General features: G+C 43.6%; 1 protein-coding gene across 1 annotated transcript in view; it reads left to right on the top strand.

Annotated features, from left to right (window-relative positions):
- LOC126108150 (protein maternal effect lethal 26-like) overlaps nt 1–21,030 on the top strand; it is a 119,852-nt gene that overhangs the window by 57,908 nt on the left and 40,914 nt on the right. The window contains exons 2-3 of the mRNA XM_049913395.1: nt 11,948–12,524; nt 19,990–20,157. Coding sequence (XP_049769352.1) covers nt 11,959–12,524; nt 19,990–20,157 — 734 coding nt within the window. The 5' untranslated portion in view covers nt 11,948–11,958. The remainder of the gene's footprint in view (nt 1–11,947; nt 12,525–19,989; nt 20,158–21,030) is intronic.

Raw genomic sequence — 21,030 nt, 5'->3', positions numbered from 1 at the left:
GAGTGTACAAAACTACTATGACGTCAACAGTTTTGTGCGGTGATCCACAGTGTTGGCCTTACACTGAAGCGGCGGAAATTAAACTTGGTATTTGACCCTAAAGTAACTGCAGCTTACGGGGATGACGTTTTGGTATTCGGTTATTTTGCGCCGTTGTATTGTAAGAAATTGCGCAGGTATATCGAGTGTTGGGTGGCCTTTTTTGCTTTGGACGTAAGTTTCAATACAAAGTGGGCAAATGTGGCACCAAAGCGCCGATAGTATGAAACCGGATACGGCGACTGCTCAGTGTGTTCTGCCTCAGCCAATCACAGCACAGATGACACCCTCTTATTACGAACTGTTATAAATTACTACCGCTTACTGCAAAAGCTGCTGCTGCAAAATAAACATTTCGACCGTCGTACTTTGCGCAGTACATAGGAGCAGACAGAAAATTTTAAGCTCTTGCATGGACACCAGGGCAGCAGGCAGTCAACTGAAACACTATAAGATGAATGGCCAGATCATGCGAATTAATTACGTTATGTACTTGTGACCTATGAGCTTCTCGGTTAAGACTGAAATCAAAATAACTACGGAAAATACAGGCGATGACGTAGGGAGAAGCGAGCGACGGAGTTGTTTATTCGTTAGGCAGCGTTCTGTCGCAGTAAGCGTTGCGTGTGCTCGCTTCTCGGAAAAGTGAATGAAACGCTGCACGAAGCGCCAAGGTCGTGGCTTGCGGCTTTCGATGCTGGCGGAGGACGGGGGGGGGGGGGGGGGTCACGTGACCTGAGAGCCGCTGCCCCGGCCCGCCGCTTGTGGGACGGCGAGGCGGCGCTCAGTCGCTTTCGCACGGCAGGGCGGGCGGGTGTGCGTGTGGGCGCAGCAGCAGCAGCAGCAGGAGGGGACGGCGCGCAGTCGCCCCGTGCTGTCTGAAGAGTGCCAGATTTGTGCGCAAAAAATGTTGCAACTGATGCCGGTACTAATAGTTGAGTTCAGTATAAAGAGCGGCAAAGTACAGACAGCTGTTATAATTGACAGCATGTACTCAGTTTAATCTCAAAACAAACAAATTTTTTCGTTGTAGTGATCTGAAACGGCAGCAACATGCATTTCACATCTCATTTAGGTGCAATAAAGTCAGCTTGCTACTAAGTGACAGAATAGAAATGAAAGAAAATTACTTGTTCCCTCAGACACGGCCTCTCGCGAAACAAATTTTATTGCACGCAACTTCCTGGCAGATTAAAACTGTGTGCCGGTCCGAGAGTCGAGAACTCGGGTCATTTGCCTTTCGCGGGCAAGTGCTCTGCTGCGGAAGTAGAGCTATGAGGAGGTGTTCTGAGTTGTGCTTCGGCAGCTCAGGTAAGCCGGCACGGTGGCTCAGCGTGTTTGGTCAGAGAGCTGTTTGGCCTCTGCAATAAAAAAACTGAGTCCAAGGATCAACAAACGAACCTGACCGAATGTCATGTGACGTAGTGACGTACACAACGATCAACAACGAACAAAATGCAAAAAAAAAGTGGTAGAGCACTTGCTCGCGAAAGGCAAAGGTCGGGAGTTCGAGCCTCGGTCGGGCACCCAGTTTTAATCTTCCAAGAAGTTCAATATCAGTGCACACTACGCTGCAGAGCGAAAATTTCACTCTGGAAATTTTATTCCATGTTTAGAAGTGAAACTGTGACTGAAAGTAGTCTGGTGAAGTAAGTAGGATACTTTGGACTCCGTCTTGACTAAATAAAATTCGTTTATATCGACAAGCCTACATCAAACTACAAATGGCCCACGTCGTCTGTACAAGCCTCTTACAAATAGTTACGTAGATGAACCCATTTCGTTAAATAAGGCGCCTCAAACGACTTCTGGAGGCAAAAAAAATTTTATTCTCAGTATTTCACTCTGTTATCCGGCGAATTTAAAAGTTATGTCGTAAACTGCTCGCTAAGAGGTCCAAACTTGTGTTTAAAGGCCTCTTACAGCGAGACAAGTATTACGCTGAACGAGACAGATACGGAGATTGCCATCGCATCTCGTGGAGCCCAAATAACCCACGATACGTTCATCGATTGTCTGGGAATGACAGCACTTGGCAACTTGCAACAAAGTTTGAACATTATCTCAAACCTTCTCAAAAGTTTCTCTCGCTTCCATGCATAACGTCAAATATTAGAGACAGTGGCGCATTTGTAAAGTAATAGATTACACGTGTAGTATAAGTGCGAGTTGTAGTCTTGACAGAATGGGCGTGGCGTGGGGTTTATACTGGTTGTGACTAGCGAGACCTCTGCACTGTACCTCATGCCGCTGTAGGACTTTCAGCAAACCTGCAAGTCCAACACCTAAGTCTGTATGTACGTGCCGGCAAGGCGCGTGGCAGTGCGTGGCAGAGGGTACTCTGGTACCACTGACTGCTCCCATCCGCCTTGGCTGTGCCGCTCGCGAGTGGTACGTGGCTGGCGTCATCGTCGGTAGGCCCGTGTGTAGGCTGCAGTTTCTCGAATTTTCTCGTCTCGCTCATTTCACTGCAGGCCTGAAAGCGTCGAGGAGACACGCTTGCACTGCGGCACTGCGGTTTGTCGGCAGGAAGCGGGCGTCCGCGCGGTGGGTGCAGATAAGTGCGTGTCGCCAGTTCAGGGTCGGCAGCGGCGGGAGGTGACGTCACGCGGCCACGCTCGTGATGGTCGGCGGGGGTGGGCGGGAAGCCAGCGAGGCGCAGAGTAGAATGGCCTCGGTGCACGAAATACCCTCCACCACACACCGTAAAGTGGCCTTAGGTTTGAAGATGTAGGTGGTAACTCATTCCTGTTACATTATGCATCGCAATATTGGTTTTTAGTACTTTATGTTTAGATTTGATTGCTACGGGTAAGGGGTGATGTAACGAATTAACAATTATGCAGATGAGAGTATACCGGTACATTCGTAACAGGAAACACTGGGACCACTTAAAATTTACGGGTTACGGGTGGAACAACAGTTTCCTTCAGATCGTATAAATAATATAATTGTTGACATGCTGGCGTACTTTGACAACACAAATTGTACGGTTTTGTGGTGAGTGTGGTTCGTCGATGGGCGGTCAGCGTCCTCTTTCCTGCTCCACGCTTCCGCAGTGCGTTCCTGCCGCCACTGAGTCCGCGACACTCCCACCAGAGCCCCGCTGGTGCCAGCCCTCCCGCTGCTGAGGAAGGGCCGTCTTTAGGCCTGGGCGCGGACTGAGGCGCGACACGACGCTACAGCGCGACGCGCACGAATCGCGCGTGTTCAACGCACGTCGAGACGCGTGCACGTGTTTTGCACGCGCCGGCTGACGGCGCTCTCCGCTGACAGAAACGAGGCGCGCGCACACTGTACTCTTTCTCAAACGATTTTACAAAAACTACTCAGTAAAAATATTTCATTTTTTACTTGATTGTAGCGTTATATGGCAGCTATGTGGCCAAGTGCCCATCATCTCGCTAATGGTCATACTTATTGCGGTATACACATTATAGTAAGACGCTACGCAAACTTAGAAAAGCCTGCAATGAAAAATAAGGGTCGCTACGATTTTGCGTTTGGTTACACCATATGTTGTTGCGTTTGAAATTTAGCCAACATGTTGAAATTTTGTTTAGACTTGGGAGGAGGTCTCTATCTGCCTCCGATCTCGAGAAAACGGATCCTATGTAGCGCGCTCACTTCCAGTCTCACGCCCGCGAGACGAGAATGAAATACGCGCAACATCTCTCGTATCTCCTAAACCGCTCGAGACATCGAAACGAAAGATTGGCGAATGATAGCACACAAGGAGAGTATTTTGCTAATTCGTAAACACAGGAAACTTTATCTTTGGCGATATATCAGTACTTCCCTTCTTATTTTTTTGACTCCATTGGTACTAATTTCTTGAGTTACTGACAGCTAGCGAAACAAGATTTTCCTAGTTGTTGTTGTTGTTGTGGTCTTGAGTCCTGAGACTGGTTTGATGCAGCTCTCCATGCTACTCTATCCTGTGCAAGCTTCTTCATCTCCCAGTACCAACTGCAACCTACATCCTTGTGAATCTGCTTAGTGTATTCATCTCTTGGTCTCCCTCTACGATTCTTACTCTCCACGCTGCCCTCCAATACTAAATTGGTGATCCCTCGATGTCTCAGAACATGTCCTACCAACCGATCCCTTCTTCTAGTCAAGTTGTACCACAAACTCCTCTTCTCCCCAATCCTATTCAGTACCTCCTCATTAGTTACGTGATCTACCCATCTAATCTTCATCATTCTTCTGTAGCACCACATTTCGAAAGCTTCTATTCTCTTCTTGCCTAAACTGTTTATCGTCCACGTTTCACTTCCATACATGGCTACACTCCATACAAATACTTGCAGAAACGACTTCGTGACATTTAAATCTATACTCGATGTTAACAAATTTCTCTTCTTCAGAAACGCTTACCTTGCCATTGCCAGTCTATATTTTATATCCTCTCTACTTCGACCATCATCAGTTATTTTGCTCCCCAAATAGCAAAACTCCTTTACTACTTTAAGTGTCTCATTTCCTAATCTAATTCCCTCAGCATCACCCGACTTAATTCGTCTACATTCCATTATCCTCGTTTTGCTTTTGTTGATGTTCATCTTATATCCTACTTTCAAGACACTGTCCATTCCGTTCAACTGCTCTTCGAAGTCCTTTGCCGTCTCTGACAGAATTACAATGTCATCGGCGAACCGCTAAGTTTTTATTTCTTCTCCGTGGATTTTAATACCTACCCCGAACTTTTCTTTTGTTTCATTTATTGCTTGCTCAATATACAGATTGAATAACATCGGGGATAGGCTACAACCCTGTCTCATTTTATTTTCCTAGTATGAAAAAAAAAATTAAATTTCTTCTCTTATGTTACTACAAACCGACACTGAGGTTTTCGTAAGCTATTGACCTGTGTGATTGCCAGTTACTTGTTTTCTCAGGCACTCTGTTTCAGGATTCTGCCGCAGTAGCTGCTGTGAGATGAGTTTGCGCAAATTACACTGTGTTTTGACAAAGTACAATTAAAATTGTCAACAGAAGTGTGTCCGTTACTCATAAATGGTGACGCTTATTCGAATGAGAAAAGGTTAACTCACACAAAAATTAATTACCAATTATGTCGGAGTTTTGGTCGAATGCCCGTAACCCATTGGTGTCTAACACTGAGGGACTGGAATGGAAAATTACCAAAGGATTTTATTGCTTCTCTTGTCTGAGCAGTATTAAAATAATGACGAGCGTTCCTTCAGGCGGAATAATACGCACCTGCCGGATGCTGGTTACTCACCTACTGCTCTGGCCAAACTGTGTGATGGCGAATGAAATAGTTGTTACTGAGAAAAGGAAAGAATTGGTCTGTCGCACAACACACTGGTCAGTGTATTGTCAGCAGCGGAGGATAGTGTGTGCCTTGTGAGCTGCAGTTCGAAGAACATTGTCATGAAAGTAGATCTCCCTTTGTCAGCAGTACATTTCAACAAATTAAATATATCTAAGCACCACACTCTTTTAGGATATTCCTACTTTCGTAATAATACCGACCATTTTTTTTTTCATTTGTATAATTAGTGTATTAATGCTGAATAATGTGCATGCAACAATTGAAATGCTATTTCTCATCTTGGCGAGCCAATTGAAACACTGTTATTTCTGACTGCTTTTCGAGTGTTTCTAGCTTGCAATGGAAATCTAATGTCCACAGGTACATACTATAATGTCTCTTATTACATCTATAGCCAAGTAACGACAGTGAAAGCTACGTACTTCATATCTTCGACGTTTTATCAGAAGCAGAAAGAGGTCATACCTGTGGAAATAACGCCTTTTCGACTTCTTGCAGCAGATCGTAGAAATACGTCAGCATTACAGGCAGCAAGTAGATACCCTTAGTTTAATTTCCTGCCTCGTTTCTAAACCACTTGATTTTATAATTATTCCTTAGTTCCTTATTCACTACCCTCAGGATGAATCGTCTATCCCTTCTTACGATCTGAAAACATGGCGGAGGCAGAAGATAATAATCGCAGTGGCTAAGGGCTCACCAGTTACTGAACTGTCCATTGTTCTTGACAAAAGAAGAAACAAACCAAAAGAACTGTAGAGATATTTGCAACTGAAAACTATTATGTAGTAACGTAAATAGATGGAGCACTTGAACGGCGAAAGACGAAACACTACTCAGTGTTAATAAAATTCGGTTTACCATAAGGCTGTATTTTTCGGACGGGCAATACTTCCACTGCCCATACGCGCCATGCCGGGGTGAGCACTAGAGATGGGCAAAACTGTTCTTTTCAGAGATTGGATCAGAAATGTTCACTCCCTGAAATGAATTAGCTCTTTTTCATAACTCACCACTCATTTACAATATAAAATAAATGGAAGGCACATTGCCCTTTAAACTTGGTTTATTCCAGTACTATACCTGTATTTTGATCTTATTTGATCCTATTTTGAAGTAAAACAGATAATGAGTAAGAATTTTGTATTGTTTATTGAAATTTCCACGATATGACAAAGTTTTTGATTATTGATTTATTTTGCACTATCGTGGTTTTTTGGGTGATCGGAAAATGTTGTAACTTGAGATTTACATTAACAATATATTTGGCTATAACGTATTAAAATTTCATTAACCTCATACAAATACATCACAAGCCATATATTTTTAAAGTGAACGTTTCTTTTCGAAGACGCCTAAAATAGCAAAATCCGTACCAGAATAAGAAAAAAAATATAAATTTGACTGTAAAACGAAAGTGCTGCATATAGCCTTACGCAGAATAAAACAAGGAAAATATTGGTGTATCACATTTTGCGATACGTTTATCGGTTCGCTCGTAATTAAAGCGTAAATTCGAGTGTCTATAATAAAAATCCTATAGTAAGAGGAGTCATCAGGAACCTAATCTAATCAGTTTAAACAAATAAAAATAAAATAAAAACAATTGATGTATACATAACATAATAATGTAATATACATAGCGGCATTACTACGAAGAACAATATCCAGTGGGGACGAACTCCGATGCAGAGGCGCTGAGTCGAGCAGGTCGAGCCGCGAGCTGTATTACTGCGTGAGCTGAGACCGCAGAGACCACAGTGACACCTGAGTCGCTTTGCTCGACGCTCTGGCTAGAGTCGAGAACGGTGGGGCGAGCGTTGAGCGGGCGAGTTCCGAGAGTGGGGGGGAGCGGTGAACTCACCCGCTCCGAGACAAATAGTTCGTTCCCTTGCGAGCGGGTTTTTGCAAGTAGTTCCTATGTTATCCGCTAGGTGGCTCTCTGTCCTGTTGCTCGCATCAACTGCCCAGAGGGCAGGACGTGCGACTGAAACGATCGCCGACAGAGTGCGATGCGAAGTTACGCTGCGCCAGACACTGCGCGGCATATGTGAAACACAAAATCCAATGGGGCACTGCGCAATGCAGGCAGCCAAGGTAGAAGCAGGGCAGAGGCCGGCGCTGGCTGTGTTGTGTGGCGTGCACTGTGCTGTGACCAGCAGAGGCGCTGCTGATATGCTCCGTCTCTCTCTCTCTCTCTCTCTCTCTCTCTCTCTCTCTCTCTCTCTGCCGTGGGAAACGTTTGGAGCTACCGTTCTTTTTTTCTGAATCACTGATTGTTCACTCCTTTGAAAGATTGAACTCTATGAATTAGTTCAAGAGCGGATCCCCCATCTCTAGTGAGCACACGGCAGGACTGCCTTCCTCCTCCCCCCCCCCTCCCTCACCCCCTCCCGCTGTGCTCGCGTGACGCGCGTCGCCAGAAACTGTGCCGCAACCACAACGCCGCGCGACCTGGCGCAGGCGCGCGTCGCGTCGCGTCGCAGTTTGCGCGGCCCCATTTGACCCTGAAGTTAGGAAAACGCGCGCTGCGCTGCGTCGCGCCACACGCGCTATATGCGTCTCAATTTGCGCCTAGCCTGGAACCCTAAAAATGAAGTGAACTGACCGGGAGATGATCCCGTTTGGGGTTGCTCGGCCGGTAGGAGAAAGACCTCCTGTTTCACTCGAATTTGTCGGTTTGCGCGGCGGTGAAACCGACCGGCAATGATGGTGGCTGAACAAACACCGAGACCCGTAGAGAGGGAAAACACCGACTCGGCCGGGAATCGAACTTGGGACACTAACCACGAGACCATGGACTGTGGAAACTGCTGCACAAATCGTGAATGCCAGTCTCTGTAGGACACGCTGTGTCACATGCTGTGTGTTAAAGCGGTAACGGACGGCAGAATCTCGAAATATTGACAACGTGTAGCAGATATGAGATGAACTACAATGTCGCATTTTGTGTCTGTGTGTGTGGGAGGGGGGGAGGGGAGTGAAGATGATGTAAAAAAAAAAAAAAGAAAAAAAAACCAGCGCATCAAGTAACGCAGACAAGTAGGAACAGAACGCCCATTCTGCTGCCTTTACTTGTCTAATGTCGCACCCAACATGCGTATCTGGTTCGGGAGCTTTCCTGCATAACAACAAATAATAAAATGAGAAATAAAATCTATGTAGCCAACGTCGAATTTTCTACCCAAATTGGAAGTTACTAAAAGTCCATGTCGATGAAACTTCTTTTCGTGTCGTCTGTGGCTGAAATAAATCCGATGCGATCCGTGAGCGGTACGTGATGCCTGACTCCTTTTGGCGAGCCAGCTGACCGGCGCTGCGCATGCGCACAGGCTCCGCCCCCAGCACAGCCGGCTGCCCTGCCGCTCCCTCTGGGCTGACGCGATGCACGCCGCCTGACACTGCCGGAAAACCGTAACAGCAGTGCAGCGACATTTTAGAGATCGTTAATCCCTGAAAGTTCCCTTGAGAAATGCTTGAAAAACTTGTTCCCTGCTCCAGATGCCACACATAGTTCGGTTACGGTTCTTCACAGCGGTTGTATAATTGTGTTAGGTCACCCGAAATACACGCAGAATGACTGAACATGTGCCGAGGTGAGCCGGCAGCGGTGGTCTAGCGGTTCAGGCGCTCAGTCCGGAACCGCGCGACTGCTACGGTCGCAGGTTCGAATCCTGCCTCGGGCATGGATGTGTGTGATGTCCTTATGTTAGTTAGGTTTAAGTAGTTCTAAGTTCTAGGGCACTGATGACCACAGATGTTAAGTCCCGTAGTGCTCAGAACCTTTTTTTTTTTTTTTTTTTTTTTTTTTTTTTTTTTTGTGTGTCGAGGTGCGGCTTGCGCTAAACTGTAACCACGCAAGTTATAACGGAGCTGGACTTCCCTTTAATTAGGATGTTTACATGAGGCGTGCGCCTAATTTTCCCAGTTACTTTGGGAACGCATGTGTTCCGAGGAATAATGAAAATACGAAAAAAATCCAGATACACTTGTAAGCGAATTGTTACTCTGTGCGACTGGTTTTACACAGTAACGAAAGATAAAAGTATGGAATAAATAAACGGCATCGGCCATAAGCTTAGACGGAAAATAACTCGAGATCGGTCGCCAGGTCAATTCGTGAGCAAAAATTACTGTATGATTATTAATTAGTAATCTCTCTGCATAAAAGGGAATGTCCTGCCCGTCTGACCCATGTCCCAGCCCAAACCGAAACTGGAAAGCTCCAGGAGGTGCGTGTAAGAAGATTGCGCGAAATTTCAACCATAAGGGGGTGAAATTGGGATGAAGGATTTTTGAGAAATGTCTCCATTAAGGTAATTTTGGAGCTAGAACTACAAAAACTAGTGTTTGATTTCTCAGTCAGAAAATAAAAAAATACGTGTTTGAGTGTTTCTGGAAATTCAACCCCTAAAGGAGTGGAATAGGGGATGAAAATTCTTAAGAAAATATTTCATTGCATTAAAAAGTTTCAAAGCTGCATTTATGAAAGTTGCTGTTTCACCTCTGGGTTAGGTATAAAGAAATATTTGTCACGGTATGGAACTTGTAACCTCCCCCGTGACATTTGAAAGACAATGTTTAAATATAAATGGAGCAAAGTGTAACCTCCCCACAAAAATGTTAAGTCAATTCAACAAAAAATGAATGAAATCTCAGCTGATATGAATTCAATAAAAAATGAAATCTCAGTGACAATGAAAACACAAATAGACCGAAATGTCGATCTTTAGGCCCTGATTAAACTCAAATTCTTACCTCAGTAATACTGCATCTGCTCTTATTTTTCGCATAGCTTGGAGGAAATGCATCGCAAATATATATATATTTTTTTAATTTAATTTAAGGGAGACTTTTCTTTAAGGAAATGCAAGGAAAATATTATTTCAAAAAGGGATTCTTTGTTTTGTTAAAATGCTTGGTTTGAAAACAAAATTATTATTGGGGCGATTCTTGAACAAATTAATTACACTTAAGATCCATTACATTATCAGATGTGCGCAAAGCTGCTTCATTACCTTATTTAAAAAATTTACCTCGTCCTGAATCTCGACCATAGAGCCATGTCGACGCCCGCCGACTCCTCACACACAACTGCTAACTCGCAACAGCAACTACATGCTCTCGCGACTCGCTACGTACCACTACTGCCTCGCAGCAGAACTGAACTCTCGCGCGCTATTACTCTCTCGCAACTGCACTGACTACATGCTCTCTGGTCAGAGATTCTGTGGCTCGCCATCGCTGCCTATGAAACGTACGCGTTTCAAACTTGCTATGGAAATATCTGCAGAGCAACGCAAAAGGCACGATAAAGAAAAACTCTGGACTCCACCTACCGGCATCGCATTTTGGTCAAAACTACATTCGGAAGAGACCATGCTTACACGGCCTTAATTAGCGTGAAAACCTGTAACGGTGTTGCAGTTTGTACAAAACGTAAAAATCTGATTAAGTTAGAACAAAAAGGTTTCTGCCGGTCGTACAGACCACCCGATCGAAGCGGCAGTCCTTTCTGGACTGCAGTCACGAACCAATCAGGCGAGAACCGAACCAGGAGCTCAGACGTCGAAACACGATTAATACCACGAGAGAGAGAAAGTCGGTCGTCAGAAAACCAGGAGAACAGTTTGTGCCGAACATGCGTGTAAAAGTCGACGGTTTGCGAAACTGTTAGCGCATTGAACAACTTTGCGTTACCCACTGTGATGATAGGTGCTACCGATGTCATAAATGAAAATGTTCTCCTGATCTTACACCTCTGGACTACTTTCTGTGGGGTACGTTAAAGATGAATGTGTACCGTGATGTGCCTACAACCCCAGAGGATATGAAACAACGTATTGTGGCAGCCTGCGGCGGCATTACACCAGATGTACTGCGGCGTGTACGACATTCATTACGCCAGAGATTGCAATTGTGTGCAGCAAATGATGGCCACCACAGTGAACATCTATTGGCCTGACATGTCGGGACACGCTCTATTCCACTGCGTAATTGAAAACGGAAACCACGTGTGTACGTGTACCTCACCCCTCATGGTAATGTACATGTGCGTCAGTGGAAAAGACCAATAAAAAGGTGTTAGCATGTGGGCGTAATGTGCTGTTCCAGTCTCTTCTGTACCTAAGGTCCATCACCGTTCCCTTTGGATCCCTACGTAATTCGGTGCTCTCCGATACAGACGATCGAACAGCGGAGGAGTGGTATTCAAGCGTCAAGTTTAGGTTACAATATCTCCGGATGTAATTAACATTTTAGAATGCAACAAACGGCACTGATTACGTATTTGTTTGTATGTTCAAATGTGCTAACAAAACCAACGGGGTTCCAACTAAAAAATGTAGTTTTATGTTAAAAAACATAGTTCCGTGCATTTTTTTATGGTTTGTGGTAACCAATTACACTAGCCCCTCTCCTCACGTTCGGTCTGTGGAATCGGTTCGTCAGTATTTGATGTGGTTTACGAAATATATCCAGCGGTAACGTTAGGTGACTCACCCTGTATTTATCAACTGTCGCTGGAAACAGATGTGGCTGTCACTCGTAGAAGTATTGTCAGTCACCTGTATGCTGAAACGGCTGCTCCGTGTTGCCGTGTTTCAGAATCGTCCGCAATGGAAGCAGTTAAGGACATCACAGAGACGGTGGCTGTCGACCTGGGGGACCTGCTGGACGCCGGGGACGACGCCATGGTGATACTCGAGGCAGGTGACACTCGGCTGGTGGTGCACAGGGCCGTCCTCGCGGACAGGAGCCCCGTATTTGCGGCCATGTTCGCCCACGACACCCTCGAGGCCTGCACTGGCGTGGTGAGGATTGCCGACATCGGGGGCCCGGTGCTGAGGCAGCTCGTCTCCTACCTGTACACCCAGCGGGCCCCCCAGCGGCCCGGCACGGCCCCCCAGCTGCTGACTGCAGCGGATAAGTACGGGGCGTCGGGGCTGAAGGCGGAGTGCGAGCGGCAGGTGGCCGCTCAGCTGACCGTGGAGACCGCGGCGGCCGCGGCCGTCCTCGCAGTCCGCCACTCCTGCAGTGACCTCAGGCGAGCCGCCATCGAATTTATTAAGGCTCGTACCCACGAGGTGATGGCCACTCAGGGGTGGGCAGATGCGATGCTTCATCAACCTAAAGACTTGATCGAAGTGAGCCGGTTGCTGTACGATCCACCACCACAAACCAGGTAAGTGTGAGACAACCCACTGATTAGTGTCTCTCGGTTCTAGGTGTGTGTATTTCCAACTGTATAATTTTTCCCACTGAATTTTCGCAGATGTGTGTCTGCTGTAAAATACACCATCGTAGACAGTAATTTCACGATAGCTCACAATGCTATCATTACCCTCGTGTAGCAGTTTCAGTGAACCCCTAAACTGAACAGTGTTCATTACCAGGTATGTTAGCTAACAAAAACCATCAAAGAGCCAGTTTGTGGGCATTATATTAAACTACATGTATACAGAAAGTGGTTGTTTAGGTTTTAGCATCAACTGTCATGACAGAGGGTACACTCACTGTGTGAATAGAGCATGAGGCAGACTGCTGTGGACACAAAGCTGTATTGCCCAGCATAGGCTCAGACACAGTGACGGGTGTAGTTTGCAACCGGCAGCCTGTACTCGTTGCTGTAGGCCTGTTCCCATGAAGTGGTCTCTAAAGTTGTCCATTGCCTCTGTGGCTGATGACAATGAGACACCTTTGAATAGTGCCACACTGCATGAAGATGATGACAAAGTCACTTACAATCGACACCTCGAGCAAGGTAGTGTACTGCAGAATGATTATAGAGGATGGTGGTAACATTTTTACAAATTTAGATGGCTGATGTTGACCTGTGGAAGTTTCGTCTTGTATAAAAGCAGATTATCAGAGTAATCACTATTCACACCTTAGTATTACAGCTTTGGCTCTTGCGTAGTTGTCGGTCACTTTCTTTCCACGTGCAAGCCATATGCCAGTAACTATCCCAAGATAATTCTTAGTTCTCTCCAAATCCAGATAGTACACGGAAGATGTTAATTGCTCTAAAGGCACATAATATAAAAGAATGCTCTGCTGTGAGGGCTTGTACGGAGGATGTTCAGAAAACCAGGTGAAGTAAGCATCGGTGCCCCAGTGGCTGACTGCTCACACCTCTTGCAGCCTGAGACCACCTCGCAGGATCACAGGCCAGACCTAGCAGCAGTTCCAGCTGGTCCCATAAAATTGAGTCTTCCCACCTCGTTTTGTTCACCTCTGTACTCAGCATTACATAAAGCTCACGCAGTGCTTGGATACGTTCCCTTCTGTGACACACAGAATACCGTGCCTTACTGTGTATTCGATGAACAGGTGTCCACCCTGTGTGGGTGTGTTTCAGTGGATCTATGGCTTCACTATAGCCACCCAGTGAACACTACAGGCTTCCATTCTCCTGTGCCACACCTTATGACATTATCTGTCCCATCCATTGTTGCTGTTCCAACTCTGATAGTCTGTGACCATTAAAGTGTCTGTGCGACCAGAGTTACCATTTTTCTGCACCATCTTACAGTTACATATGTTCATACAAGTCTAATAGCCACTAACACTGATAAATGATCATTTATTTTTCATTTAGATTTTAATACTTATGTAGTATTTTATGTGCTATTTGACATATTGGAAATCTTGTGTTCGAGATGACACTGTGCATTCCCTGAACCAATTGTAATGAACATAGAGCCAGTGTTGTAAATCATTCAGTGTCTTTCTCTTTTATTCTATAAAGATTAACATCAAAATTCATTGTTCAAGCAATAAACATATTACAATTGTTATTTACATTCTTGAAAAAAATGTAAAACATTACATTATTCCAAACTCGTTATGCACGCTGTGGGAAATGACTCGAGCTCTTATGTTTGAAAAAATTTTTGCTAACGGGAATCTTTTTACTAACAGTTATCTTTGTGTACATTTTAAAAATTCTCTTGATGATGTATAATAGATTCTTGTCGTGATCTTCACCTAGTTCACTGCCTCATACTTCCCACACTATTGGGTGTCAGTTACAGACAGATATACAATGTTTGGTTCTGGAACTGCCTCTGTCTTTCACTGATTCCACTTGACACCCCCCCCCCCCCCAGCCTCTCAAAATTATACATAGTATTACACACAAATTTTATACACCACAGGTACATATGATTTTAATAATTAAAATAAGACGTATAAAACCACATGTAAGCAGAATTATTTTTTACTTCATACAGTGTCCACTTCACACAGTGAAGTGTTTTCCCATTTTTTGGGGAGGATGTCTCACTATCCCATGTTCATCCTACTCCCCCTTGTACCCATGCCAGCCCTTCTAGATAGACTTCAGATTCTCACGGAATTTACCATTCATACCTACTGTTTGTGGAGGACAAACTTAATTTTATTTCAGTAGCAAGTTTACAGCACAACTTACATCATCAATCACAAACATTGCTCATCACCCCCCCCCCCCCCCACACACACACACACACATTAGTGTGTGTTTTTCCATCACTGGGGAATGACACAGCTTACTTTAACTACCCCATGGTTTCATGTGTGCTTACACTGTGAGGATGCTCACTTGAAAAATACTTAAATTCCTGTCAACCGTATTTAATTAATGAAATTGAGATGAATGTGGTAATACTGTTATGACATGTAACTGTTGCACACCCACAGCCTCTTTCTGTTGTCAAATCACGAGTTTCACCGTGCCTTACTGCCCGCTGTACTGATTTCCTTCTCCAGCTCAATTTGAAACACGCTGTCAACCATTTCATTAGCTGTACCTTTCAAAGACCAGTTTTAAGACAGGCTTTGAACGATGTCTGATGATCAAAGTATCACATTAATTACAATACGAAATGTTTGACAATCAGACGAGTGTCGTGCCTGTCAAATTTATATGCGTGTGTTACCATGCTCAGAAGCAGCCAAATTTCCTGAACTGCGTTCCACCTGGTTTGTATGCAGGCACATAACTTTCTTGCACTTCGTCTATTATCGTCCATATGAAAACCAATACCACAGTAATGTAAATATCAGAAAACCCTTTATCAGAGATGATGGTCCTCAGTGCTTGTAAACTGAAGTGAATTACAATAAATGAGATTTCAAAAAGCAAGATTCAGCTTCAAACTACATGCTTTTGTATTGGACTGGGATCCAGGACTCCAATCCGGTCACTACAGATCTTAACTATGATTTTAACTGCATGTAACATCATATGCACTTTTTCAAACTTGATATGATGGGGCATAAAGTTTTGTTTTGGGCAGGGATTGTGAATGAAGCACAATAAACTGTTATAATTTTATCTATCAAAATTTTTCATCGCTAGAGGGATGATGAAACTGAAATGATTATACAACAAAGTATTCCCCTGCTGCATTTCGAACCCAGCATGTATCATGTTGTTTTCTAGCCACATATAGATACACAATGTCAGTTTACTTCACCACCAGTGAGATATGCTCATGTCTGAACTAGAAATTATGCGAGGAAAAGTTCTGTGCTGACTGGGACTCTTAACCCTGTATGTGCTATCACCACTGGCTACGCACCTGTCAAATACTTTTCCACCAGCCACTAGGAGTGGAATTTATAAATCTGAAATGATAGGATAAAACGTTCTCTGCCTGTTTCATAGTCAAAATTGGCACCAATTGTTATTGTTGATGTTAGCATGCACAAATGCTAAAAATCGTAATTGCTTTCCACATGTTATTTGCAGTGCGAATGCTACAACGTGAAATCACACAGCGAAAATTTTTGTACCCAACCAGTATTTAAAACCAGACCTTCCCCTTTCATTGAAACCTGGAAAACTGTGGAATGTTGGGGACTCAACAAAACGATGGAACTGTATTGTCCAAAAAGTGTTAAAGATGGCAGAAAGAGATATCCAAGTTAGATTCCCAGTTCAGCACCAACATTTTCAACATTGCAAGTTCAAATAAGTGTGCTGTGACTTTACATGACAATTGTTTCAGGGATGAAATAAAATTTCTGGTGCAAGAAAGGTTAATGGTGAGCTTCCACTAGCTGGACGTCTGCCTCTGTCATGGCCCAACATACATCGACTCTCCTCCAGCAGGTAGTGAAGGAGCGTCGGCTTTATTGTAGATTAGGAAGGAAAGTGGAACCTTATGTTGTTAAACAGAAGTCACCGGAGGCAAAGAGGGTCTGTTAATACTAGTCAAGTGTTTGGCTGATCAGTGACTCGAATATAGAGCTTAAGCAAATGAAGCCAGAGCAATTTTAACAGACCACCAAACTACTTTCAATGCAGTGCCACTGTTTTGCTGTTAACGAAGGATGCTCATCACTGGATGAGCGTTCCGTTTCCCTGGAGGTTCATTACAGCCTTTACAAAACATTCTTTTCCTTGTTAATCCATATCAGTGGTCACTAGTTGCCTCAGCTACCTAATATGTACTATAGAGTTGTTTTTGTAATCACTGAAATAAAATCACATAATTGTCAGCTGCACTACTGGCATTATTGTAGGCTACAGAAATTTCTGCAGGAAGTGTTTTTTCCCACCTGAGCTGCTGTGATCTTGTAAGAGTTTAAGTTACACCAACACTAGATCGTACAAAACAAACTCAGCAACAAGTATCAATCAAACTTCCAGAATGTTCTCCATTGTCACATTTATAACTGCAGTAGTGTGCCATTGTGTCAAGGAACGTTAATTATTTTCTAGTTCTTTATTATTGTGATAGAGGCTTATAATTTTACTAAAAGAAGAGATGCATTATTAGAATTTCTTCTCTTATTATTAACACCATCAATCTTGGCAAAGACGAGGCTTGTCTTTAGTAAATGTAGCTCATGTAGCACAGATAATCCCTCCATATAAATTCCATGTGGAAAAAGGAGGCCTAAAAATGTACCGTGCAAGTACGTAAGAAAGTCCATAAATTTTCCTCATGTAGCATACTACATTGATGCATGTAGCCTAAAAGGACCACCCGTAATTTAACTGAAACAGGTAGATTCATGCATAATATCATAGACTTTTGTCTGACATGTTGTCATGCAGGTTGGAATAAGTATATTTATCAATCATAATTTTTTATTTGTAGCTATAAAGTATTCATGGAGTGACTTATTGAATATTGTACTCTTGAAGGTCATGAGGATTGTTGTTTAAACCTTCGAAAATGGTGCATGAAGTATTTTGTGCGTCACAGTATATTGATAATTTTTACTTATGGACCATCTGACAGCAACTGAATAAAACACAATTTTAGTGCCATACGCGTTTTGAGTTTATTTTGTGCAAGGCGTTATCAGTGGCCTGGAATATGTACATATGTTAGCTATTTAATTTACATTTTTGTCACTGTGCCTATAGGTTATAAACAGTTCTGGTGGTTGGTATTTCCTGTTAAGTAGTAATGTTTTGAACTGTACTTACAGGTTGTGTGGACAATTTCTTACATATTACACTCCCATTGCATTTTTGGTGTTGTTCTTCTTATGAATGCCAATTTGCAGTTTTTTCCCACACTCCACAGCACTATGAACTGAAAGATTGCTTCAATGCAATGTTTTGGTTTATCTGTTTGTGTACACGTTGTGTGTGTGTGTGTGTGTGTGTGTGGTATTTTTTTTATTTTGGCTCTGCTTGTGTGTGTTAGTTTATGTGTGTAGGTCATGGTGTACCATCTGGTTCTTTTCTGTGTGGTGCTCTCAGTGTGTGTTTGTTGAGTGTGTTTGTAAGTTTTCAGCTTGTGAGTCCTTTTGTATTCTGGAAATGTGTTTGTTTTGTTGTATTATTTTGTGCGCGTATGTGGTAAGTGTGTCAAAGAAATTACGTCAGGAAATAATTTTCTCATTTTCAATTGGTTAGTTTTGATGTGGTGGTTTACCAGTATGGCTCAATCGATTACTGCCAAATGTCATGAAATGTGACCAATTAGCCATCATGCGGCACTTTAATTCAATAGGAAATGTTGAAGAAAGAAAGAAGTAATTAAGTGTCAAACATCCCATCGACTGCAAGACCATTAGAGACAAAGTAGAATCTACAGCTCTCAAATGTTAGAAAGGAAATAGATAGTGCCATTTCAAAGGAAAGGTCACAGTATTTGCATTGCTTAGTTTAAGAAAATAAAGGAAAACTTAAAACAGGAACTATTTGGCTTTACCTTCATAAAACAAAAATGTTTGGTCCTGACAAAAAAACGTAAAATCAAAGGCTAATGTGAGTCCTCAGAATGTAACAGTACACATCTGGTGTAATGAAGCTCTTTTGTGTTAAGAAATTCTTCCCACGGATATGTCCATAGTTATTAGCATCCATTGTGTTCATGGTTGTCTGCAAAGATTTTTATTGTGTCGTGCACATAAAACCAGAGGAGAAAAGCGATTTTGATTTTTATCACCTCTGCATGTCTTGTCAACTATGACAGCTGGTGTCGATTTCAAGTCTGTCACACAAAACTTTAAATGATTGCTCGAAAAGTTAAAACACATACCTCGTAGCAAGTGGCGAAAAATAATTCGATAATCAACATCATCTTGTGTGCAGTCAACAACGATGGTGCATGCAGCACGCGGGGATAGATTCCCACCCTACACAGAATGTTCCGTTAGGTTATTTCCAGTACATACATGGGCACATCCTGCTACAGCTAAACTAAGCAGATGTTTAACATGTATTTGTGGTTAGAAAACAATGAGAGGTGGTGGATTCAGATCCCAGCAAAGGAACAAAATACTTTTTCTCGACAGTTCAGATTCTCATATTGCTATATTTGCATATGTAATGTATTATTGCACTTAGTTAACAATCCTATTAGTTGCTAGGTTTGAATAATTGAACACAATGCGAAGTCATTTCAACATTTCAACATGCACCCATACACACATGCTTACCTGTGGCTGAAATGATATTTAAGATCTTTCGTACTTAGTTAACAGAGACAATAGGTGCTCAATTGGAATCCTGGATGGTAGTCTTAATACAAATGTTTTCGTCACTTAATTTCAAGTTGAAACTTAGTTTCCAAAAAGTCATTTATTGCAATAAACTTGAGTTTACAAGCTGCCATCTAATTATAACAGGTTTCGATATTGACACTATCGTGATATTAGTCTGATTGTGGACTCAGTGTTACAAATCAGTTGCTTCAAGTGGGGTCTTGTAGTAATCATTTTGTAGAGTGAAATGTCCATATCGAAAAGAGATCAGAGGAACTGCAAGACAGTAACATTATGTGGGTGCATTCGTCGTTCCCCTACACTCTGTCGAGGAATATGGCACTTCATCATCATCATCATACAATTTAGGTGGAGTGGAATTCAGGCCGTTTGGATAGTTTTGATGGCGATAGCACCTGAGCTAACATGTCCAGTAATTCTGTAATTATGTTTTGTGCAAGTATTGGGCGTTGTATGTACCTTCTGGCTTCACCTAGATTTGAACTACCTGTTGTATGGGGTTGAGCGACTGCCATGGAAAGCTCAGATGGTACGACTGATTGTTATTAGCTTACTGGTAATTCATTTGTATTAACTGGAGCCCTATCCCCTGTGTGGATGGTCCCTCAGCAGTGCTGGCAATAGTGAGCCACCTCCACATCCCCACGAGGACACGCCCAGCCAACTCACACCCTGCCTCTCTGTGTGTGCAGTGCACCAGTCGTTACAGAGCCGAGGACCACCACCACCGGCACCACAACCACAACCAGAACCGCCACCACCGCTGCCACCACCACCTCTGCCAGCGCACCTCGCCAGACACCTGCTGCTGCGCGGCCCACGACTCCTCCACCTGATGAGGCCACTGTCTCTCGAATGCGGTGAGTTCCCTCAGCGCGCGCACTCACACACACACACACACACACACACACACACACACACACACACACATACACACCATTATATGGTAGATAAGATATAAATACTGAAAAGCAAAGTGTAAATGCTCAGTCTAGATAAAAACATACAATCAGAGGTGGTATTCCCACGACTAGATCATAGTATCATGGGAGAGAGGTTGGTTAAGAATAGGTTGGTAGGAAAAACAGTTATTGTCAACAGTTCAGTGTCTTATTCATCAAGACCAGCAAACCAATTCCAACAATAATTCAGACTGAGATTTTCACTCTTCAGCGGAGTGTGCGCTGATATGAAACTTCCTGGCAGATTAAAACTGTCTGCTGGACCGAGACTCGAACTCGGGACCTTTGCCTTTCGTGGGCAAGTGCTCTACCAACTGAGGTACCTGAGCACGAGTCAAGCCCTGTCCTCACAGCTTTACTTTTGCCAGTACCTCGGCTCCTACCCTCCAAACTTTACAGAAGCTCTCCTGCAAACCTTGCAGAACTAGCACTCCTGAAAGAAAGGATATTGCGGAGACACGGCTTAGCCACAGCCTGGGGGATGTTTCCAGAATGAGAGTCGTGCTCGGGTAGCTCAGTTGGTAGAGCACTTGCCCGCGAAAGGCGAAGGTCCCGAGTTCGAGTCTCAGTCCGGCACACAGTTTTAATCTGCCAGGAAGTTTCAATAATTCAGACAATGTCATGCCCAGAAAATTTAGTGATGGGGAGAGTATGAGTGCACTGAATTTGTAAACTGTCAGATGAGATAAATGTCTATTACTTTAGATGTATTGTAATGGTCTAGTAGAGGTCAGACTCATACACACACATTTATGAGACCATTTTTGGTGC

Source organism: Schistocerca cancellata, chromosome 11, assembly GCF_023864275.1.
Source record: "Schistocerca cancellata isolate TAMUIC-IGC-003103 chromosome 11, iqSchCanc2.1, whole genome shotgun sequence".
Taxonomy (NCBI): domain Eukaryota; kingdom Metazoa; phylum Arthropoda; class Insecta; order Orthoptera; family Acrididae; genus Schistocerca; species Schistocerca cancellata.
This window is presented reverse-complemented; position numbering and strand designations above follow the sequence as displayed.